Source organism: Colossoma macropomum, unplaced genomic scaffold (assembly GCF_904425465.1).
Source record: "Colossoma macropomum unplaced genomic scaffold, Colossoma_macropomum, whole genome shotgun sequence".
Lineage (NCBI taxonomy): Eukaryota > Metazoa > Chordata > Actinopteri > Characiformes > Serrasalmidae > Colossoma > Colossoma macropomum.
In genome coordinates, this window is record NW_023494805.1 from 36,164,228 (window position 1) to 36,189,692 (window position 25,465).

The window sequence follows — 25,465 nt, forward strand, 5'->3', positions numbered from 1 at the left end:
CACCATTTAAGGTGGAACGGGAAAATTCGAACAAGAACCTAATGAATAGCTGACTTCAGCTTCGTATCACCAAAGAATTAGGGGTGGGTGATAATAAATAATTGTCCTCTTTGAAGGTATATGATGTCCTAAATGTAACTAAAACCCAGCAGTGAGGAGCTGATCTTTAGCCTCCTCTGCTGTCACTGCAGATGGGCCGGGTCGCCTACAGAGCACCGCTAGTAGCCTGTTAATGAAGTAATGCTCTATTTATTTATTTATTTATTTATTTAATTTGAGGATCCCATTTCTTGGGCAAGATTTCAACCACTACCCCTTGTAACTCAGTTCCAAGGTGAAGCGACGCCGCTCTCTCCATAGGCAAACAATGGCATCATGGGCGCAGAGCAGTTTTGCCAGTTATCATCTGAAAGTGCCTTAAGGCTAGTGTAGATTTAGAGATTTAGCAGACAAGGTTTTCCATATCGACTTAGAACAGCAGGTGAATATAGCTTTAGGAGTAGACCTGACAGAATGTGGTGCGTTTTGCAGCCATTGGGTTGAGGTAAATGAACGTAAATAGAAGAAAACAGAAATGCATTTATTTAGACGCATCATTGGTCTTACGAAAAACAACAAAAGAGTTCTGACTTCTGACACATTTAGAGGGTGAGTGATGTTTCTATAGTTTGATTTTGAGCTGCTTCTCTCGTCATTTGGGAGCTACTAAGCACCGACAGCTACAAAGCTAAACAGCTAATCAGCCAATTTGGCGACTTTAGGCTTTTAATAGCTGCACACAATGAACCAAAGACAAAATGTTAATTGTGGTTATTTAATCATCAGCTAAAATTTCATGACAATGAGGTGGCTTGTTATCGGTTGTAGTTATTGGCTGTGATTCCAACGTCGGGCCAATTATAATAATGAAATTTCCCATTTATAGGCGAATAACGTATCGGCTATTGTGCACCCATTTCGTGGCTTTAGCTTCAGTCCCTGAAGACCACGGCAAGAGATCGTAAGAGACACATACACACAGACAGAGGAAACCCCTGAACAAAATCCCAACCATACAAGGTACATTCACACTCAATAGAATGTATAAACTATGTACACACATCCATACTTGTCTCACCACTTACCCTTTTGTGCACACACACACACACACACACACACACACACACACACACACAGCTGAGTAGTCAAGGGGAACTGGGAGCAGTGGTGACATTTAGAAAGGCTGTGTCTGCTTCTTCTCTCTGCTCTGGGCTTTATGAGCTCACAAATACACATACAGTACTACGTAAAAGTCCATGTAGAGACCACCCCTCGTTTAACCTCCGGTCAAAACGGCTATTAAGTAAAAGTTACTAATTTTTCAGCAGATAAGGAATATTTATACAAAAACCTCAACACCTGAATATGTTTTACCTTCATTACACCTCCAAAGTTCAGTCTCAGAAGTTGGTAGCATTTTCTGCTTCTCAAGTAATTCCATGCAGTGATGCTGAGGTCTGGACTCCGAGGTGGTCAGTCCATAGCTTCTTTGTTTAATATGCAAATGTTCTGGTTTTGCATTTTCTTTTCTTAGTAAGGGCTTTTTTGACTGTTACACATCCTTTCAGACCACAGCGCCGAGTTGTCTTCTGACAGTGGACAAAACATCTGTGGAGTGGTGCTTGATTCTCCTGTCACATAAGAGATAAAGTACTGTTTATCTCTGATGGTGAGTGTATTTGTGGTCCACCAGGTCTTGCACCGCTGTTTGGAGTCCCATTTTTTGTGCACTCTAGTTTTGTAAACTTGTATTTTTTCACTTATTTTCCTTTGACTTTTTCCTTCCTTATGCAAGAGACTTAATAGTTGTTTCGACTGGAAAGTAAATAAGTGAAGGGTGGCCTCTGACTTTTGGACAGTACTGTACATACACACCATTTGTAACTTTCCCTCAATAACCTAATACAAAGGAGCTGTCACAGAAGCAATACTATTCCCCACCATGCAGAACCAGCCCAGCAAACACAGAAGTGAAATAAGACATAGATTCCTCTTTGGATCACCACAGCTTCCCTACAGGCATAAAAGAGCAGCCTCAAGTTAACATCTGTGGCTCTAACAACTTGAGGTCACGCTAACCAGCCTTGGCCGAAAAAACCTCCTCTAACATTCAGCGAGAATAGATCAGTACACTCCCATACAGTATGCTGAAGGCTTAAATAATGGCTATGGTCCACGCACATCAGGTCATCTGATACAATAAGAAAATAAAAAGCGGAACAGGTCTTGTGAAGTCTTTTTTTCCCGTAACAATGAATAAGAGAAGCTGATAAAGTTGCATCCTGTGAACTTTAGGCAGCATCGTTGGTCTCAGTGCTATAAAAACGACCTCTTTGAGGAAGTGGGCAAACAAAAATCTCTTGAAACGAAAAAACCCTGAAAATGAAAACAGAAGAAAAACAACATCCGAACAAAGACATGGAGCATCGTCGTCTCATATTCATGGCTTAAATGGCAGCAGACATTTAGGCAAATAACCTTATTATACAATTTCACTTTTTGTTTGTTCCGTTAAGATTTGCAGTGAATATAATTCATTTAATCTTTCGTTTAAACCCGCAGAGGTCTTCCCCCTTAGTCTGAAGTGGGCTCAGTCATTCTTTCCTTTAGGCTCATGTGTTGTCTTGTCTCCCTGCTGGACTTCAGTTCGTCCCAGGAAGATAAGCACAGTCTGGCAGCTCGAGAGCCACAAGGGTGGGAACACCGGCCATCGAGGCAGCGAGCGAAGGGATACTTTTGAGTGATGAAGCAGCGTCTGTCTCTCTTGGCCTGGTCCAGTGCTGATCCAGTGTTAGGGCTGCAAGTAATGATTCTTTCTAAAGTCGATTAATCTATAGACTGTTACTCGATTAATCGGCTAATCGAATCATTATGCTTTCCTCGGTTCCTTTCTCCTGCCGCTGCCATTGTTCAAGGCTCCGTCTGTCTGTTCCCCAAATTGCAGCCCTATCCAGTGATCTGTAGCCCCTTTTTCTCCCCAATCTCCCCCCGCTACCAGCGGTTAATGATGTGGTTCATGTAGTCTTCCGTGGGCAGGCGGGAAGCTGCTTCCGACTCAGCTGTTCCCTCATCCCTGGACCAAGGCAGGTCGTTTGGGGCGAAGCCAGGGGAGCGCAGAAAGGGCAACAAGGCGGCCCGCTCCTTCAGCCTCTGCTCGCGCCTCTCCAGCTGCCTCTGGTACATGTACCTCTGCTGGAAGAGGTCCCAGGCGTAGTCGTAGAGCTGCACGTCCAGGTCGTTGAGCTCCTCGATGCGCTGGACCGTGTCATTGTCCAGGTCCACGCCGGCTGCTCGCGTGCTGTTGTACTGCACGAAGGGCTGGATGAAGCGCAGGCGGAAGGTGCGCTCGAACAGGTACTGCGTCTTGCGCTGGAACTCGGTCAGGCCGAAGAAGGCCATGTCGCGCAGGTTCTTCTTGGCTGACTCCAGCAGGATCTGAGCGCGCTTCTTCTCGGGCAGCGTGGACATGTTGTAGCAGCCCACTAGGCTCAGGTCGGCCAGCATGCGCACCTGCCGGTTGTTGGCCAGGTTATACGGGCAGTCCATGAACTGCTGTAGCGTGCAGCCCGACCAGTCTGCGCCCTCGTAGCATGACGGAAGTTCCTCGGGCGTTGGTGTGCGGCCATCACACATGTGCAGTGCGGTCTTCCACGTGGCGCCACGCTGGACGTGCCGCCACTCGCTGAGGTAGCGAGACACTGGGTCCCTCAGGAGGGTGATGTAATAGAACTTCCTGCAAGATGAGAGAGGAGAAATAAAGGGTCAGTTAGCATTCAGTGTAGGTCACCTATATGTTCTGGCCAATCCATGGCCCTCACACAAATGCATTCTCTTGGAGATACTGTTGTGAAGAGTTTTTCTCAAAATACCTGACTTTGACTTATTAATTTCAAGGATTAATTTTCTATTGTTAGGCCACTGTAACACCAGGCATTTGCAGTTTGCACTGCCTTCTGGTATAATATAGTCTCCTGACTGACCGTGGATCATGCAGTCTCTCTTTCATGTGTTTATATCTTAGTGGGGAAGAAATGTTTAAATAGTAGTACTTAGACTCTGGTACATCAGCATTTTCAGTGCGTCCAACACTGTAGCTGAACTCGACATGAAGTTTCACGTGCAAAATTTATCCGCTTCATAAGTTTTCTATCACAGAGAATTCCACTGAAATAACTGAATTGTTAGTGACTAGATAGTTTGGGCGCAATATTTTTTCCTACGTAATCAGAGGTTTTAGGAATAACAAGAACGTTAACTGTTTTGAATGTTATGCTTGCAAACTTTAAAAAATTATAAAGCCTTGAAGTGGCCAACGTCACTAACTAACTACGGCATACGCCTGTCCCCCGGGTCTCAATGACCTCCTGGGTGCCGCCTCTGGTCCTGCAGTGAGGCCACTTTAATTTGCCTCATGTCCAATCTGAGTGGAAGAGCTGCGGAGTGAGGGGCGATAACGAGGAGGCGGAGAAATGAGCTCTCCTTCCCTCTCTGCTCAGGCGCTTACGCTGACAGCCAGATCAGCATAGGGGCAGCGTGAGCGCCTGAGCAGAGAGGAACGAAAAAGAGCAGAGAGGGAACGAAAGCTCAAGAGCAGAGAGGGAACAGGGAGAGCGGGACGAGCAGCAGCAGAGGACTGAAGAGCTGAAAATGCTTAGTTTGAAAAGGACTAAAATGTCTAGCTTAGCTTTGGGTGTTTGGTTTTGTTTTTTTATGGTTGACCTTGAAATTAAAACCGGAGGCAGCGCTCTGGAGGCGGGGCTCGGGACTCCCCCACCCCCCACCCCCCGCCTTCCCACCCGGCTCTCTCGTCGATGGTCATCGGGGCCCGGGGGACAAGTGCATGCCATACTAACGTACCAAGGATTTACAGCCATTCCCTTTCATGTATGCCATGTATACCTGCGTTCCACAAGAATGATCAATATCAACTATACAACTGTCTAAATGTTGGCCCTCTCATCTAGAGACCGCAAGTTCAATCCCCAGTGATCCCACAGTCAACCGAGTTCAACAGAGCATTACTGGCCTCACTCTCTCTGGGTGGGTAGGGTGGCCTCTTTCTCTCCCCTCATACTCAGCACGATGCTATCTAGTGTTAGCTGAACAGAATTGGCACTTAGTGTTCTCCAAGCGCGTTAAACTACCCAATGGTGTTTTGTTAGTGGCAGTTTGAAAAAGATGCTATGGCTGGCCTCACAGGTCTCAGAGAAAGCGCAATTAACTAGCGGATGAAATTTGCTAAATTGGGGTGAAAACTGGATAAAAAGAAAAGGTATTTTGGTTCAACATGCTGAATGTGATTTTGTCATGGTTCTGTAAAGCTCGTCCAACTTAGCAACAGTAGCTACAAAACAATGCCTTGCTGCCAAATGTGGACAGCTATGCCTTTATTCCTCCAAAAAACTGTTTATGGATGATGAAAAATGAAAGTTAATGACTGAAGGTCAAGTTAACTATATTATCTGCAGCCGTACAATAACAGACAATTACCTGGATGTTTCCTGAGCTTTTACAACAGAACATTTTAAATAAAAAAGTCTGGAAAGTGTCAAAATACAGTTTTTAATGAACTATCAACCATACAGATACTTTTTATGGGATTTTGCAAGAGAGAAAGAGAGAGTGAGTGCGGGAAAGAGAGAGGGCGAGAGAGGGATAGAGAGAGAGGGTGAAAGAGAGAGAAAGAGCACAATCAAGTGTAAAGTGGATGTGACTGTAAGTCACTTCATTATTCTATTCCTCATAAGAGTCCATTATTATTCATTATTCACTACACAAGTGGGAGAGAAAAAGGAGGCGCGCTAATGAACGCCACAAAAACCTCCAAATTTCGCAGCTCCTGCTTCTGTCTAATCAAATCTCGCATTAGTAAATTAATCACCGGAACAGCTCCGGCGTGCTCATCTGACTGTGTAGAGCGTAATGAGGGCAGCTTGGTTCTGAAGGGATACCTCCACAAAATGTCATCATCATGGTTTACTGTCGTTTTGGATCTAAAACCTATACCATTAAAGTGATCTACTGTGATATCATATAATCTCATTTCACTATTGTAATATGTTGATATATACTGTTACTTAAATGATCATTTCATACATTTTGTGATGCTAATGATGTAACCAGGATTCATTTACACAGTTAATGCCCACCAGCTTCTGCAAAAATATATGTTATGCTATTTTTTAGACTTTAATAACATGTCCTTATTAGTGTCTACACTTTGATATGTACGATATTTATTTCATATCACATTGATATGAAAGATTTAAAGCTAGAAAAATCTAAAGCTATTTATGCTAAAATAGTTTGAAAGAGCACATACATACACACACACACACACACACACACACACACACACACACACATACATATGTGTGTGTGTATATATATATATATATATATATATATATATATATATGTCACAAAACCTCATATCTCCATGTTTGTAGTTTTATAATTTGAAAATGCCTGCTGTCCTTTACATTGAGTTAAATTAAAAGTAAAGTAGGTTTTTTCCTTCTCCTGTAAAGTTACTATGTTGGAGATAGAAGGTTTTCTTCCGACAACAGTGATATATATATATATATATATATATATATATATATATATATATTATATATATATATCGCAACAGAATGGAGCAACAGGTTTGTTGATGCCACTGTTTTCTTTCATTAAACTTGACCCACCACACTCTACTGAATCACCAATCAGCAGCAGCTGAAGCACGTTTATATTCATTTGCAGATAACCAACTCCACATAAACCGATGGTGACGTAAACAATGGACCACTGATTCGTCCTGTCCAACTAGTCGACTAGTTAACTGAAAGTGTTTTCCCACTGTGCAGCAGTGTGGTTCGGTTAGTACAGTTACAAATCTGTAATCAGTTATTTTGTCGTTGTTTCCACTGCCAAGTGACCTGTACCACACCTGAGTACCCGTGCTTAATTTGGTTAGCCATCTGGGGAATCATGCAAGCCAAGCTGGACTGTATGGGTGGACCTAGGAATTATGCAAACCACTGATTGGTCAAACACAATCGTCATGCAGTGTTACTGAATTCAGATAATAATAATAAATCACTGTATGTGACTATTTACATAAAGCCAAAAAAAATAAATAAATCGTAACTAGAAACTTTTCCACTGCTCCTGCATACCATTAATGCTAGATTCCTGTGGGAAATTGCTATTTTGATATTCACTACATTTAAGACAGAGAAAATATACAGACAACAATTCAGAAAAACGCTGATTTTATGTTTTAACAAAACAGTAAAACATTAAAGTTTCACTCATATTGGAGAGTAAGTATTTAATGTGACACTTTGCTAATCCAAAACGTTGGTTAAGGACGTAAGTGAGAGGGCAGAGGTATAGCTGCTTTTATCGTTAAACAAGCTAGACTCATGTTAGATCCAGAAACAGTTAAAATATCATCCAATTAAGAGGAAAAAACACCTGTAGAAGACGAGGACTCTCCTTCAGCATCTCGCGTTGCCAGTTAACAGTAGTTTTTAGCTCATTAGCTCCTCTAAATGAGCTCAGTTAAGTTACTAATCTGACATGAAACCCTAGTTAACTATATGTTTGCATAATAGAAATTATTTTGAAATGTGTTGCTCTGCATGATGCTATATTGTGTGAAGAAGGGAAGCCGCAGCTCTACAACAATGTCAACTTTTCATGTACTCGAATATCGTCACATCCCTATTAGGGGACTAATTTGCATATTGCAGCAATGTCTCTGTTGCAGAGGCCAATATCACCATGATCAACAAATGACACGCTGTGCAGCCGTAGTCCGTAAGAGATGAAATAAAATACTTAAAATACTACTACAACAAAAATACTTCTGATATGCATGACCGACTTAAAGTGAAGCGTTCACTGCTAGCTGCTGCTACCTAGCCGCATGCTACTGATAATCACAGATGTATGAAACACTGTTATTGTTTTTTTTCTTTAGCTCTTGTAAAAGAAGGCTAGTTGACTATTGTGCGACCATATCATGGTGCAAATGAATGCAGTAATAGCCTCTAGACTGTGTGTCCTATTAGCGGTTGGCTTCAGTGCATACATGATGGACAGACAAGCTGACAGCAGCCAGCTTATATCCAGCTCTGTTACTCTGTGACTGGATTGGCCTGAGGCAACACACACACACACACACACACACACACACAAGGACACAATACAGACACATTGTGCAAAGACTCAAGGACAGGGCAGCATCAGGGGGAGGCACGGACAGGCTTAGCAATCCCTGAGAAAACATGAGGCCCTCCTGCGAGGTGTGAGAAACTTCTTAACATGTTACCGATAGTTTTAACAAACAACGAGTGGAGGCTAATGAGTGGTACTGCTCACTCACACAAAGACAAATCAGCATAGCTGTGGGCAGTTTCATTATACACTGATATGACTGACCAAAGGTGCATATGACTGTACATGATTTTGGCAAATAACCTTGTCACTCCGCATAATGGTGATTGGGTAGTACATTCAGAGGCGGCTGGTCAATAGACCATCATCCCCAAAGTAAAAACAAATCAATAGATACATCAAATAAAATAATTTAGTACAGTAATTAATCTTGATTTACATATCATTTTGTGTAGTTATTCATGTTTCATGGCATTTATGTGATCTAAATTGGGTTTAATTTAAAACAGTACATTTTGTTATGGCTATATAGGTGGACAAAATAAGCTTCCTCTAAACGTTTTCATTACCATTTCCATAATTAAGAAAGATTATTTTCATTGTGTGACTGCAGGGTTCACCTGACGTCCAGTCAGAGCAACAATGACTGGACATGGGTGCCCAAACTTTTGCATATGACTCTAAGCTCCAGTTAATTTTTTAGTCCTCCAATCACTGCTTCACCCTATGTTATCGGTCACTCTCACACACCATTTGCATGGATATATTTTGAATCTGAAGCTGCAGATATAGTCAAAATATGTGCACGGGAGAGCCGTGAAGGTGAGACTCCATACACTGGCAGAGCAGAGGATGTTCATCTTTACACATTTGCCAAGTCAAACACAAGTAAAGGTTAACTTGTGTTAAAGAACGTCACAATGTCTGTGTCGGTGCCATCAGTGCTCTTTTAAGATAGCTTTAAACAGGCTATGTCAAAGCAAAAGTCCACATCAGCACACCAAGTCATCAAAGGGAAGATATAAATGGTCCATATACATTTTTCATGGCTAACGTAGACTTTGCTGTTTAACTTAAATCTCAGCTGAGTTTAACTTGGTTATCTTGTCTTCACTGGAGTAAAAAGGAGCCTGTTAAGCGCAGATGACTGCTTTATAGTGAAAGGTGTTGCAGTGTTGGTTGGGTTTATGTGAAGCCTGTGTTCTTGTTGGTTTGTACAGTCTTGCTATTGTACTATTGAATGATAACTGCATTGCTGTCAGTCATAGGTTATAACCTGATGTGAAGACAGTGGGACATATGTTTAAAATGTATCCTCACCCCTTTCTCACTGTTGTACGACAGATAAGCAGTCCAAACAAAGTTGTTATAGCACCAGGGCTGCTCAAGGACAGGCATGCAAAGAGCAAAATAACACAACAGACAAAACACATGCCCTAAATTCACACACACAGAAGCTGAATTTGTGGATGACAGCACTTTACAGCACTTTTTGAGTCATGATGTGAGACACACCCTTCCAGGCATCTCCCTGGAGTGTTTCACACAGTGACAGCCAGAAGTCCTAAAAAAAAACATGCGCTTCCATCACTTCTTGTTGTTAATAAAGACGTGTGTGAGCTGAGGCAGAGGAAAACAGAAGAGAGAACCGAGAGAAACACAGAAAATATAAGACAAGTACGCTGTAATTTCAGTAATGTTAGAAATAGACAATTCTAATTTAAATTAAATTCTAATCTAATAAAAGTTGCTAATTCAACTTTTTTTTTAAATGTTTGCCTGATGTAGAAATGTTTGGAGAACAGCTTTTCGAATATACTATAGACTGAGCAGATGTGGCACCTTATGTTATGGTCTCTATATAAACCGGTGCCCTGTCTGAGGATCACAACCAACATTAGAGATCTATACAAACTGTACATGTTAATTTTGAGGGAAACAGTATCGCACGTGCATCTTTGAAGACACTTTGATGACACTGATGCTGAAGGTTGAAGCCAAATACAGCCAACACAGTAGCACATTGTAACAAATAACTAACATTTTCAATTATTTTTGCAGGTATCTTAGTTAGGCCTTATCCCCATGTATCAGGATGCTTATATATATTATTTTTGTTATTTTTTCCCCTCCATTTATAAAAAAAAAGCATTTTCAAATGTTTTCAAAACTATCTGACTGGTTTCTGCAGATTTTTTTGGGCGACTAAAATGTTGGGGATCACACACTACTCCTTACTCTTAATACTCTCAACCTTTGCTGAACTGAACTCACCGAACTCAGGTTCTAGTAACAGGAGAACGTGTGAGGTAACGTGAACGTGGGGCAGCTTGCGGCTGTTTTCGCTGCTGCTTCACCTAACGCATATTTAAGAGAGGGTCCTGGATGTAAAGATGTGATTAGTCTACATAAACTCGATTGTGCCCGTACCTTAACTCAGCTCATTAAAAACCTTTGCTACACATGATTCTGATTCTTAGCCATTTTTCCTTTTTACTTGGTGTACTTTTTCTTTCACACTCTCAGTTTTCATTGGCTGTTGTAGGAGTCCATTCAGATTGATTGATTGAGTCAGGTTGAAAAAAAAAAATCAATAAAGTACGACTGGTCTGAAATGCGATTGGGAGGCAAAACTCACACACTACTCGATTTACTCTCCCAACTGTCGACTCTGACAGACCAAAAAACAGCAGGCTGGAGCCGACGAGCACAGACTCAGCCACACTGAGAATCAGGGCTAAAATCGGGGTAAAACTCATGTAGTGTAACCCCAGCTTTAGTCTGCAATCCACCAGGGTCAAATATACCCACTTCCAGCACCTCACACTCATTGCTGGTTTAAGCCACACCCACGTTCAGTTTGTTCAGTTCTTTAAAAGACGTTCTAAGAGAAGATATTGGTATTTGTAATGTGTGTATATCGCTGCTGTCGGAAGAAAAACTCGTCGTTTTTCAGTTTTTGACATAATTTGAAAATGCCTGTTGCCCTTTACATTGTGTGTACAAAAGAAACAGCCCAAAATGACTTGGAAAAAGTCTGGTTCCATTAACTTACATTAAAAGTAAAACAGGTTTTTTCCTTCTCCTGTAAAGTTACCATTTTGGAGAGGTTTTCTTTCCACAACAGCGAAATATATGCAGTTTTAAAGTAAAGTATAAACATTATCACCCCTAAATTTCCCTCAATTTGCCAAGCACACAGAAACAGCCCTTCATCAGCTGCATTTCAGACAAAGCTCTGCAACTGTAATGAAAACGGCAACAACTATGCTCAAGTTAGCAGCATGATGTCAACGTTTTCTAGAAGCTGTCCTTTGCCTGTCCACATGAAAACACTGAAAATGGAGTTCTCAACAATATCTATCTTGGAAAGCTTTTTCCAAGACCCCCAAAGTGCCATTTTCCTGTTGCCTGGAGAAAAAGGCACAACAAACAAAAAAAACATGTTCTCTAATATCTGGATATGTGTGGACAGGGCCTTGGTAAAAAGTAATAAAAAAAAAAAATACCTTAAATTTAGGTGACTGGTAGCGAGCAAACAAGCACAATACATTTTAAGGTTAACTTAAAGGTCACAGGTGGGACGGCACAGACATGAATATGCCATTACTGCTGTAATCCAGCGTTTACTGAACTCGATGTGTATAGATCGCGCATGGTGCACTTTAAAGTTCTCTAAATCACAGCCAACAGGGACACGAGATGCTGAGCTTTAATGTCTCACACACACATTTTAATACACATTAATGCACACACACACACACACACACACCACACACACATACACACACACACACAAACACATACACACACAAACACATACATATACACACACACACACACACACACACAGTGCTGAGCTTTGACTGATGACTCTCATCAAAACCCATAAGACGAACAGTTCTGATACACAGGGCTCACAGAGACACCCAGTAATGGCACATACTGTATATGTCATATAGCTTAATGGTGTAATTTGCCTTTCAGTTTTGACGTTATGATTGGATTTTCGATTATCTGTACGAATTGTCACAAACACAATAATATCCACTCTCGAGCAGGCGCTGTAGACAACACTGGACAACACATTTCCCGCAGAAGCTGTCCATTCTTTCTGTATTGGATTATAATTTTTTGGTGTAAACAAAGTCATTCAGAGTGGGAACTGTTCACAGTGGTGGTGATAGGAACCAGACGTCCACCTCGGAAGGCTCTCTTATAGAAAGTTACTACATTAAACGGTTATGAATATGGTGCCTGTTTCATGATCATTTTGAGAGAAGGTTTTGGCCTAAAAGATTTTTTTGAATCTATTCATGGTGGAGGGGTACATGATGCAGGGTGTTGTGAGGCAAAATAGTCCCAAAAGAATTTAGCTTTATCACTATTTTACCAGTCATCAACATTACATATAAACACTCAGAAGACATGTGGAGGTTCACTGGTGGTTTTGGATAGTAAATAAAATGGCTATATATATATGTATATAGGCATTGAGACTCCTGGTTCCCGTCACCCCCACTGACGTAAGTCATTAAGTTTCTCTACAATGAACCATTTCACATCAAACCACTTCGAATGACTGATTTGTATTTTGCTACTATGCTTGATAGGGGTGTAACAATGCATTGTGATATTGTGATATTGAGATGCAAAAATGTGACTATGTATTGTGGAGAGAATGGACGTTCTAATAAAGGGCTGAACTGAATTAAAACTGAATTTTTCCCACTAAGAGAGTTTGATACATAATGCTAAAGTTTCAAACATCCTGTTCATTCTGCAGTCCATACAATCACCTGGTCCCAACTGCAAATGACACGAACAAGCAACAGTAAAACCAGCACCCTCCCATTATAACCAGTTAAGCTGTCTTCACCATCTGCGAGCAGCAGAGCGGGACGCAGTGTGATGTGACATGGCATTTTGGATGGCTGCCCTGTTTTGGATGGCCGCCTATTTTTACAGTTTCTATTTTGGGCATGGCTCGTAGTTCCATCTTAAAATAGATGAGAAGAAAATCATCCAAAAATTGGAGAAAAGGAGTGATCTCTGTGGCCCTTACAATAAATATTATAAGGATGTTAACCGAAATTAAACAGTTTGGAGAGTGCTTGATATGGAACAAGAAGGATATTGATAATAGTACTGCTAATATTATGCAGCCTAACAGTCAGTAGGCTGTAGACTTCAGCATTGTGATCACAATGTTAGCTAACGTTAGATACCTAGATGACAATATTGTCTTAGCTTAGCCTACCTAGTGATTCGAGTCAGGTAGAAGTCAAAATAACTGACGGTTGGACTCTTTGGAGTCATTTTTCTACACTGATTTTGGGATAGAAAAGGGACACTGAGTGAGTCCAGTCAGATTTAGTTTATATATCTGGCCCTTTCTTTGGGCAGAAAGGTACTGAAATGGGCTGATGTTGACATTTCATGTTATACTAGTTTCAAGACACAGTGTCCTGCAATTTCCCATTCACTCCCTTTAAAACTTCGCAGAATGTTTTCCCCCATGAGGGGGTGTGGTTTTGCCCTCTGATGACGTGGTCCAGGGTTTATTTACATACATATGAAAATAGGCCCAGTATCAGAACAGCCATTTTACTTCTAAGAGACAAAGAGAGGTTGGAAAATGGTAATGAAAAAATTAAGAATGAGTTGGAGTAAATAAAATGACACTAACGTTCTGAGTAGTCCTCATGAGGAAAAACAAAACAAAATCCAAGGAAAACATATGATATATAATTATGGCATTGAAAGCTCCAAAGTTCACAAACAACCAGCACCAGTCAACAACTCACACTAGCATTTGGATGTTGTTTAAAATATTGTGACAATATCTAATCGTGAACCCATTATCAAGAATCATCGTCACACCCCACTGTGTCATTTTGGAAGATTTGTACTTGAGTATTGTTGAAACTGAATACTTGTATTCTTACTCAGTTACTCAATCTTCAAAAGAAAAAAAAACAAACTTTTACTCTTTACATTTTCATTTAGACTTTTAAAGTACCTGTTCCAAATCTCAAAGGCCACAAGAGTTCTCTTTTCCTCTTGCCTATCAGTCGTGTTTCTGCACATTTGAATTAGTTTTTATTAAAACATCTAATCACATTCATATCAGTGTAAAATGAAACTGCAAACAACTAATCGTCTTTGTGTGAAGACCAGTGCGGCTCATTAGCCACCGCACCTTTATCTGTTGAAACTATTTACATTTATACAGACGTATACAAAAGTTTTGGAAGTGAAAGTTCACACAGCCTCTACAGAGAACACACTGTTACTGTACACTTGCAGAATTTAAGGTATTGGAAAAAAATAAAGCATAAAATGGGGCCTGTGCAAAAGTAATGGCACAATTAAAATTTTATGTTCTGTTTTTCCAAGATGTTCAACTCAGCAAGTAAACAGTAATTGTGCATGAAAATGTGTTTAGAGGATGTTTAATTATGTTCACTTATTGTCATCAACAAAACATGGAATTGAATCAGGAGATGTTCAGACATTTTAAAGTATTTTTGGTGATTGTATTTAAATATCTTTAAATATTTTTACTTTCATACTTGCACTTTTAAATCGGCTGGATTTTGACACAGTACTCGCATGTTTACATAAGTGTAATAATCTTTCCACCCTCACGCTAACACAAAAGTGCTCTTTATGCATTGTATGCACTAAATTAGGGAAATTCCTGTAGTGGCCACTTGGTGGTGCTATACACACAGAAGTACCATCATCTATTCAAACACAATAAAGCTGCAGTTTTGTACATACAAGCTATATACACAGTTATATAAACACTATTACAGTATACAGGGTTCTGAAGGCAAGCACAGGTGGTCTACATTGCGTTTGTGTGATGTATGAATGAAAAGATTGGGGGCAACGGACTGAGGGTCACCGTCCTGACGGCAGTGCAAAAAGAACAAGAAGTGCTCATTACACACACACACACACACACACAGGTCTGTTCTTACGTGGTAACGATTAGGTCTAGACGATATCACTGCCACAACGTTTGTTTGTCCACTTTACACACACAGACCTTGTGCTGGGAACAGGACCACTCGCACGACAAAATAAAGTGTGTGTAGTCATTGCCAGTAACTGTGTGTGTGTGTGTGCGTTAAAGTGTGTTATGACAAGGTGGGTCTAGTGTGCCTTTTCTTATTAGACAGAGCACCACCAGCCCATAAAGAGGTAATTACATGTCCGCCCACTGACTGTCCACTCTAGATACTATTAATAATAAATGATAGTGTCCAGCCTCATTATTGTATAAATTATCGGTCTGCAATCTGCAATATTTTCACTAGTGATGCACTGAAAACTGAAAACAATATTTATTCAGCCTTTTTATTTGTCTTTTTATTTATGTTTTTGAATTAGTTATACATGTAAAAGAACCTTACAAGGTCATGAAGACATAAAATAAACTTTATAAAATTACAGCAGTGTGTGCTGTATGTGTATGAAATGCACAGAACAGTCGGCCATCCAAGGCACAGAATTCCAGATTTTAGTTTGGACTCTGACTCTGTCATTTGTGATTTTTTTCTGTTATTTCTAAAACTGCATCAGACAGCGTCGTTGTGCCAGCAGGCACTTTCTGCTTCCGTTGTTTTGCTGTATCTGTATATCGAGCGTGACGTCGTTGTGATATCAAACCTGCAATGGACAAATTCCTGGCTGCTGTAAACCCTCCGGATACTCAACAACAATAAACAGAAATTATGGTTTATCTAATGTCCTTCATAGAAACCATGAAGTAGGTCCACATGGCCAACACTTTCACTTTTGATCTGCTGCTGCTGAAACTATTTGAATGCAGTTGGGCTGACCAGTACAGGCGAGCGAAGGAAACAAATCGAAAGTGAAACTTTTGACCGTTTCCGGTTGAAAATCTCCGGAGGCTGAAATTCTGGTGCATATTTAAGTTTTGCTGATTATGGTCGGGGCCTAATACGGCCTAATATACATACACATTACCATTCAAAAGTAAAGGTTTACTGTTCTCATTCGTATAAAACCAATTTTGTGGCAGATATATGAGTAAAATGATTAAAGTATGATGTTAATATTCTGTTCACTTTAGATTATTTGTAGGAAATTAAGAAGTCTTGAGGGTAAATGGAGCTGTAGATGATTCCTTTATAACTGAGAAAGCTGAGTGGTACCAATGATGCTGTAGTAAAATTAGCATTCAGAAGCCTCATATTCAAAAAGCACTCAGCAACCAGCCATACAGTTATTTCAAGATAAGTGCTATAAATTGATAATTACAGACTGTTATTTAATAAAAATTGCTGTTTTTTTTCTCCATATGTTCTGAGAATAAGTTATAATTAATAACAATTACTAATATGATAAGTAATTCCGAACAGACTGTATCAGTGTCTTGTGCAACAGCATGTAAAACAACAGAGATGTTTTTATAGTGCTATTTTTATAGGCATACGGTATTGCATAATCATAACACTGACCTCACGTATACAATGGATTCTTTATATTTTAAGTAATTGATTCAATGCAGATGTAGTTGGTGCCACTATAGCAACCAATTCTTCAATCACTAGGAAAGAATAGGTAGTTGGTGTGTGTGTGTGTGTGTGTGTGTGTGTGTGTGTGTCCATAAATATCAGTTAGAGCCCTCGCTCTTAAATCTGGCTGAGGCTCAGGGGAAATCTGTGACTCTCCCTAAAGTGTCCATTCAAATTTATGAGCCATTTCACTGACCACTGGAAAAAAAGAAAAGAAAAAAAAAACAAAAAAAACCTACCTGTGCGCACACACACAAACACACACACACACACACACACACAAACACACACTCCAAAAGATATTGGTAATAAAGTCACCTTGTGATATTTATTTCATGATTTATGATTCTGTAATAATGAACATATTGCAATTACACTGCTACAGACTTCCATATATTATACTATATATACTATATTCCAATATATTAAACACATTAATGAACTCTTAATATGATTATTACTGTTATATCTCCACGTTTCTTATGCTACAGGCGTGTCCCAGTAACGGAGAGCTTTGTGCGTTTTCTTGCATGTTTGGTGTTTCCAGGTAACTTGAGCTGTTTTCACACATTTATTGAGTTGTAATGCTGACATTTAGCCAGTGCAACTGAAACAGGCTGGGTAACATTTTTCTTACTGTTAGAGAACAAAAACATGGCAAAAATGCGAAGAATGTCTGTTCTTTTCGCAAGAGAGCACGACAATAGCTGTTCGTCAAACAAAGCCACTTTTGAAAGTCTGTCTACTCAGTGGTCATCTTGGTAATGAACATGGACAACCTCTCTGAACAGGGAGAGACTTATAAACCCCAAACTGAAGCCATAATATTCTTTCAAAACATATTTGTTATTATTTTTTGACACAGACACATCTGACGTTTTGAAATAGCACAGATGCCATGTTGAGTGTTGAGCTTTCCTATCTATTTTGCAACCAGTGAACTGTCTTGTTCCGCTTTATAATGTCTGTTATTCAAATCATAATAAATTACACTATATGGCCAAAAGTATGTGGACATCTGACCATCACACCTATATGACATCCCATTCCAAAATCATAGGCTTTAGTTTGGAGCTGTCCTTCCTTTTGAGAGTGCAGTCTCCACTCTTTCCACAAGATTTTGGAGTGTGTCTTTGGGAATTTGTACCCATTCAGTCAAAAGAGCATTTGTGAGGTCAGGCACTGATGCTGGACCATTATTTTTTCGTACTTGGACTCGGTTTGAAAAGGCCTTAAGGCTTTGTTGCACCTCTGCAGCAAATGTAACTTGGCTTAGACATACTGCACTGTACAAATGATGCAACTTTTTAAACCATTTTAACTTGAGTTTGAGAGAAATTCAAAATTCATTGAACTTTTAATATTCAGTAAATAGAAGAATAATTTGGTTTTACATTCTGTTAACTTATAATTTAAAACTTAACTTTTCAAGTTACTTATTTTTTCAAGTTTGTTTTGCATGTTTTTTAAAAGGTACCTAAAATTTGTGATTTTAAATAATGAAAAAAATGCAATTTATCGATAATTTTGTCCCAATTTATGGGCTGTTCAACATTGCTCATCATCCCAGCCTTAGTCTTTTTTTAATAATACTCAATAGTAGTGTAAATCTTTCACTAACTCAATTCTTTTGAAAATAAACCAGTTAATAATGAACTCTGAACTTTCACCATTATTCAGTTTGATTCAGTATTCTTTTTAACAATACATTGAAGGAGGAGGTATTTGCAGAGTAGTGGAATATACACGAAAAGCAGCGCAATTTTTTTCTTTTACATTAGGAAGTAGACTGGCAAATTTATTCAGAGAATTTCATTTTTAGCTCCCGTGTGGCGCAACCATCTAAGCGTTGGCCCTATCATCAGGAGACCACGAGTTCGAACCCTGGTGATACTACAGGCCGGGAGTCCAAGAGAGCACAATTGGCCTTGCTCTCTCTGGTTGGATAGGATGCCCCCCCGTCTCCCCCATCACTCAGTGCGATGCTAGTCAGCGCATAGCTGACGTAACAGATCTGGAGGTTGGCGCTTTCCTCTGTGTGCGTTCGGCTGTCCAATGACGTTGTGTGATCGAAAAGAAGCGGTGGCGCTTCACAGGTCTCGGAGGAAACCTGTGTTAGCCTTCACCCTCCTAGGACTGTTAGTATCGTGTGACTGGGGGAGTCCTAACTAGTGGGTGGAATTGGAGACGACTACATTGGGGTGAAAAGTGGGGGCAAAAAAAAATAAAATTTTGCCAAACCATAAGCTAATTTCTGGGTTATAATTAAAAAAATACAAAAAGAAACTAGCACCCATCAACTTATAAAAAAAAACTGTGCTTTTCTCATTTCTCTATGCTTGAAGGACTTTCTAGAAGTTGATTACTTCTGAGTCAAACCTTGAATATTAGAATACAGTTATGTTTAATTTATATTATTACAACTGAATTTGAAACTACCCAAATGCTATTCCAGCGCACAGGAAGAAATACAGCTAACATCACATAACACAAAGTGAATGTGGACTGTTCCATACTAGATCTGTTAAAGGACTGAAACAGCATTTTCTGCTAATAGCCATCAGATACAGACACCTAGTATCATATCATCTAAGTGCACTGATGCATTTTCACATCCTTATTGTGTTGTATATCCAAGGCTTAAGTATTAAGTATGGCGTGAAGATGGCGTAGGCTTATCAAAGGTGGTCTAGCATTGCCTGCTCATCAAGTCCATTCATCTAAAAGGGATCCTGTCGGTCTAAATGGAAATCCTTCAGAGGCTCTTATTGGAATAAACAGCCTGAGTGTGCAAGCAAGTCTGTAATTAGATTAAGCGAGACCTGTCTGAGGAAGTGCACAGCTTGCAGTGTGTTTGGAGATAGAAGGGCGCATTAGCGTGGGGATAGCTCCGGTTAGTGGCTGGCGTCGGTCAAATGGAAGAACCCTTTTGGTGGGCGAGCGGTCTTCCTTTCAATGTCCTGTCCTTCCTCACACACATCCTCAGCTCCTTCTGGGCAGGTTGGGGGTCAAAGGTGGTTGGACAGAAGAAAAGTCCCTTTCCTTCAACAGGAAACGCAGCCTCGCTCTGATTTCATTATGTAGGAAGTGACCCAATAAAAATAAAGAACTGTTTGTCCACTCTCAGCACTCTCCACTTTAACCCTTAGAAGTCTAGAGTTAGTACTCTCGTCTAGCTGTACCGTTTAAGATACCGGATTATTGTTATTCAGATATTAATCTTAGTCTCCTGAATCTTATATTATTCAGAAACTACTACAAATCATTCCATACTGAATAATGAATACATATGTAGTTAAGAGAGTGAGGGACCCACATAAAGGGTTTAAAAGGTTAAATATTTTTGCATAGTTACATCAATTAATTACATTTACATTAGATTTACATTTTGCATCAACAGATTTGAGTCTACAAATCTGACTGTCGGACAACAAAAACATGGCAAAAATGTAAAGAATGTTTTTTCTTTTTGCAAAACAAGAGAGCACAACAATAACAAACAGAGCCACTTTCAAAAGTCTTTCCACTCAGTGGTCATCTTGGCAATGAACTTGGACAACCTCTCTGAACAGGGAGAGACTTATAAACCCCAAACTGAAGCCGTTTCAAAACATATTTGATATCATTTGACACTGACATATTTGACATTTTGAAATAGCACAGATGCCTCACTGAGTATTAAGAGCTTTCCTATCTATTTTGCAACCGGTGAACTGTCTTGTTCCCCTTTATAATGTCTGTTATTCAAATCATAATAAAACCTTATAAACCTTATATGACATTACATGCCAAAATCATGGGCATTAATGTGGAGCTGTCCTTCCTTTTGCTGCAAGAACAGCCTCCACTCTTCTGGAGAGGCTTTCCACAAGATTTTGGAGTGTGTCTGTGGGAATTTGTGTCCATTCGGTCAAAAGATCATTTGTGAGGTCAGGCACTGATGTTGGATGAAAAGGTCTGACACCAAACTTGCCAAATCATGTCTTTATGGGCCTCACTTTGTGCACAGGGGCCAGTCTTGCTGGATCAGTAAAAGGCCTTCTCAAAACTGTTTCTACAAGGTTTGAAACATAATTGTCTATAATGTGTTTGTATAGTGTAGCATTAACAGCACACTTACTGGAACTAAGGGGTCTGGAAAACAGCCTCAGCCCATTATCCCGTCTCCTGCGTATAGTGATCTAAGGCTTGTGTGCAGCTGCTTGGCCATTGAAACCCATTTCATGAAGACCTTGATGTACAGTTCGTGCTGATGTTGCTTCCAGAGGCAGTTTGGAACTCTGTAGTTGGTAATGATACAGAGGATACTCGTAGACGCTTCCATTTCACAATAATAACACTTACAGTTGACTGGGGCAGATCTAGCAGGGCAGAAATGTGATAAACTGACTTCTGCCAAGTCAATGAGTTCTCAACTCATTCTATTGCCAATTCCTGTCTATGACTATGTGCTTGATTTTATATACCTGTTTGCAATAAGTGTGGCTGAAATTAGGAGGGGTGTCCACATACTTTTGGCCACATCATCGCCATCCCCGCCAATAATTGCAACCTCTAAGGGTGAACAGGCTCAGCCAACAATGCCAGCATTGCTAATTATGCGTGAACACTAGTAAGTGTACACTACCATTATGCTAACTGGAGATCATACTAACTGGTGGCTCCCGGCTTCCATTTAGCCATGTTTGCACTTTTTCTGTTCCTACAAACAATAGCCTTTGTTTCTGTAATTCCACAAGGCCAGGTCCCAAATGCAGAAGAAAAACCTTGTTAGCATGGACATCAATAGCTGTGGTCAGCTTACTCTGCTAGTGGTTCAAAACTGTGTTTGATGAAACTGCAAGGTAGGGCAGCACTGAAGACAAAACCTGTTGGCTCTCGATCCTGAACATGGTGGTATCCGCTCTCCGGGGACAGAGCACCGGCTAATCAATTTCGACCCGATGGGAGCTCCATCTACATAACAAAAGCTAATTACCATGGCCTAATCAATCAGCACATCCTAATTAGCTCTGGGCTCCGGGCTGGGACGCACTGCCACAGCGAGACGCAAACACATGCATACGCACTTTTACACTGGGCTCAGTATAGACACATCTTTTTGCACCTGCTGTTCACATATCCAAATACGCTTGAGGTGCTAAACCCACATAGACGGTCTCACAACTTTAAAACATTTACCCGGGTGTCGTCAGTCATTCTGCACTGAACGTACAGTACTGTGCAAAAGTCAGAGACGCTCTTCCAGTCAGGGGTTTAATCCAGTCAAAATGGACAAAAAAAGGAGGATAAGTGATTTTTCATGAGTTGGTCTATCGCTTCGTGGCTGAGCTTTTGTTGCTCCTAGATGCTTCCACTGCACAATAATAGCACTTACAGTTGACCACACGACCCATTCTATGGAGACTATGCCTGGCTCTGTGTTTGATCTTATATACCTGTTAGCAATTGGGTGTAGCTAAAACATCTAAAATTAATAATTAGAAAGGGTGAACTTTGCAAGTGTGGAAAAGAATGGAAGCTGTAATAAAGGCAAAGTGTGGACACACTAAATACTTAAATACAATTTGATATATGTAGTTGCTGAGGTGCTAGAGACCCTCAGGTGATGCAGCCAGTGTGTGGTAGCCTTTAGCTTGCTGCAGTAGTCTTTATGCTTCCTTCATTGGACTACCCAGGTTAGGACCCCTAACTAAAACACAAGACACAGGCTTTCCACTGCCCTCTTGTAGAAAAGTACAGACATGTCATGGTTCTTAAATGTAAGAATATATAACATTAGAGCAAAGCTTATTTACATATCAAAAATCCTAATTTACTGTTAGATTTTTAAAACTTTCAAGACTTTTCATGCAAGTTCCAACTCATGCCTATATGATATACTCAGAAAGCACAATGTGATGTAATCTATCTAAATAGTGATAATGTAATATCGCCCTACAGTTTATGTAACGTACTGCAATCTGTTCAGAATGATCACAAGTATAGCCATATTCAAAAGTTTGGTGCCCAAGTCGAAGGATCTTTTTTTGATTTTAACTTATTTTTTGAAGTAAAAAATAAGTTAACACATCTACAGAAAACATACCTCTGCACATTTTAATGCACAGTTACTGTTCATTTGCTGAATTTGTAATATTATGGGGAAAATAAAATGCGTCCTGTGCAAAAGTTGTACATTTTATATTTTATGTCTTATTTTTTTTCAATGTTAAACTCAGCAAATAAGTAGGAATTTGCAGTAAAATGCTGCATATTACAGTTTGCTGCCTGTAGAGAAACTGTTAACTTACTTTTATTTGGAAAATCAAACTTTTGCGTACAACTATACACAACAGTACTAAGACAACATCTGCTTTATTCTCTCAATAAAATGACACGCCGCGTCTCAGGGCCCACTTTCCTGTGTTTGTTTGTGAATTTAGTTGGCCACTGGAATGTTGCTTTGGCCAGATTTATGTTTTGTTTGCCCAGGTCAGGAATATTAATCATCTGAAGTGCGTGCCTGTGTGTACGCAGGTGTTCAGTTGGAATAAAAAGAAGGAGTGGTCGCAATATGGAACAGTGCAAAACACAGAGCCCGCTGAAACTCAGAAAGGCTCAGAAAAAGAACATCAGAGGGAGGTATGTTAGGAAAGATCACATGCATATGCACACATTTCTGGGAAAAGCTTTGATGGCAAGTTGCTGGGACTAAAATACACATTAGCGTTGGATATTCTTGCATCAAACATGTTGTGGAAGAACCACTGGGGTTAAACTCAACATCCTATTTACTGACAAAACAGATAATACAGTGCTAGTTCAGAGACCTAACTGAACCTACGGTTCGATAGGCTTACGCTTAATGTTTGAAAATGCAAGTACACAAGATGGCACCAAGCTCGAGCGTTTCACTTTGCAGTTAGTTTAGTTGATTTATCCATAGGTTACCTGCAATCACTGTCCAGCGTAGTTTGCTGAAGGTGCTGAAAGTATCGCTTTAAAAGCCATTTTATAATTGAACTGTACAGCTATAATCACAGATTCTATCATAGCAACATACAGCGCATTGCAGCTGAGCTTCAGCCTGCACTACTACAGATTGTAGTAGAACAACAGAATAACAGAAGCCCATCAGTTCGAAACACCCCCTATACTTCATGTAGTGTACTGTAATTTGTCAGAATGATCACACATACAGTCGTGAGCAAAGGTTTGGCCACCCCTGGTCAAATGTTTGGTGATTTTCTAAATAAATAAGTGCATACTTTTGCACATTTTAATACAATATTACTGTTTATTTGCTGAAGTTTAACAAATAAACTGAAACTGCACAAAAGTTTGCAGAAGAATGTCATATTTAAGTTTGTTTTCTTGAACAGGACATGTTAATTTCACTTAGATTTCATATAATTTGAGCAGGGGCATTCAAACTTTTGCATGCTGACTTTATCATACGAACACCAGAAGGGCATCATAAAGTGCTTTTGTTTTTTAAGTAAACAACACATCAACTTTTTTCATAATCATCATCACTGACAACTAATCAACTAATCAACCCAAGTTATGTCATTATCAGTTTATCCACTATTTTTCTAAAAGGTTGACCATTTTTAAAAATAGTGGTAAACATTTGGTAAAACTGATAAAACTCCTCGTAAATCACTGTAAAAAAAAAAAAAAAAATTTGGATAAACTTGAAATGTTAAATAAAAAGTTTTTAAGTTAACACGCGGGCACTGCCTCACTCAGTTTTATTTTAGCAATATACATATCATCACTGTCCAAAGAAAAACATCTCAAAAACAGTAACTTTACAGAAAAAGGCAAAAACATTCTTAACTTTTAATGTAAGTTCATGTAAAAGGTTTTAATTTCAGGCGATTTTTGAGCATGTCTCTTGGTCCAATCGTTAAAAATTCCAGTTCACATGATATAAAGGGTAGCTGTCAGGTTCAAATCATGTAAAAAAAAAAAGAAAATGAATTCGACAAAAATGGAGATACATGTTTTTCTTTGAACAGCGATGATATGTTTAAACTTTCGGCATTTTGGAAATTATTAAAAAAATTCTTTCCACTCCATTTTCAATCTTCAACTTCAGCCCCATATCCTACAGTGCTTGACATCACTGTTAAATCCACAAGTGAATAGTGAATTGAAAACTCTTCACATGCCTGAAAATGATGTTAAACATCCAAGCACCTATGGGACACCCATTAAGAAAAGAATAACAAAATAAAACAATATCAAACGCATCTGTCGCACCTTTTGACAGCTTATAAGAAACCCAGCCGCCTCCGCATTTCCAAGAAAAGTCTACCGGTATTTTTCAAGCACGCAGCATCCCGCTACAGCGCTAACTATAGCCTCATCATTATCTCACACATTATAGACAGCACAATGACAGTATTATTTCACCAAACACCCCTGCGTTTCACAATAACAAGCTCGATTCAGTTTGTAAATAACTTTAACGACGGAGCTGGGTAAGGTGGTTTTTGACAGCTGCTCTATGAGGAGTCGGATGGCGGAAGCTGTGGGCCTTTTGGCCCTCTAGTGGGTGTCTTATTAAAGCCAAAGCTAAATGAGGCGGCGCAGCGCCCCGCCGATGCCTGCTGCCGTCTCTCTGGAGTAATTGGCTGGGCTGGCGGAGGACATGCCAGTGCCTCATCCGAGCGGGTAAATATCCCACTTTACTTCTGCCACACGCTCACACGCTC

The 25,465-nt window shown here is 39.9% G+C and overlaps 1 protein-coding gene across 1 annotated transcript in view; it reads right to left on the reverse strand.

Annotated features, from left to right (window-relative positions):
* Window positions 1–214: 214 nt before the first annotated feature.
* The window catches only part of hs6st1a (heparan sulfate 6-O-sulfotransferase 1a), a 168,401-nt gene continuing 143,150 nt past the window's right edge, over window positions 215–25,465 (reverse strand). Inside the window, exon 2 of the mRNA XM_036596697.1 lies at window positions 215–3,772. Coding sequence (XP_036452590.1) covers window positions 3,031–3,772 — 742 coding nt within the window. The 3' untranslated portion in view covers window positions 215–3,030. The remainder of the gene's footprint in view (window positions 3,773–25,465) is intronic.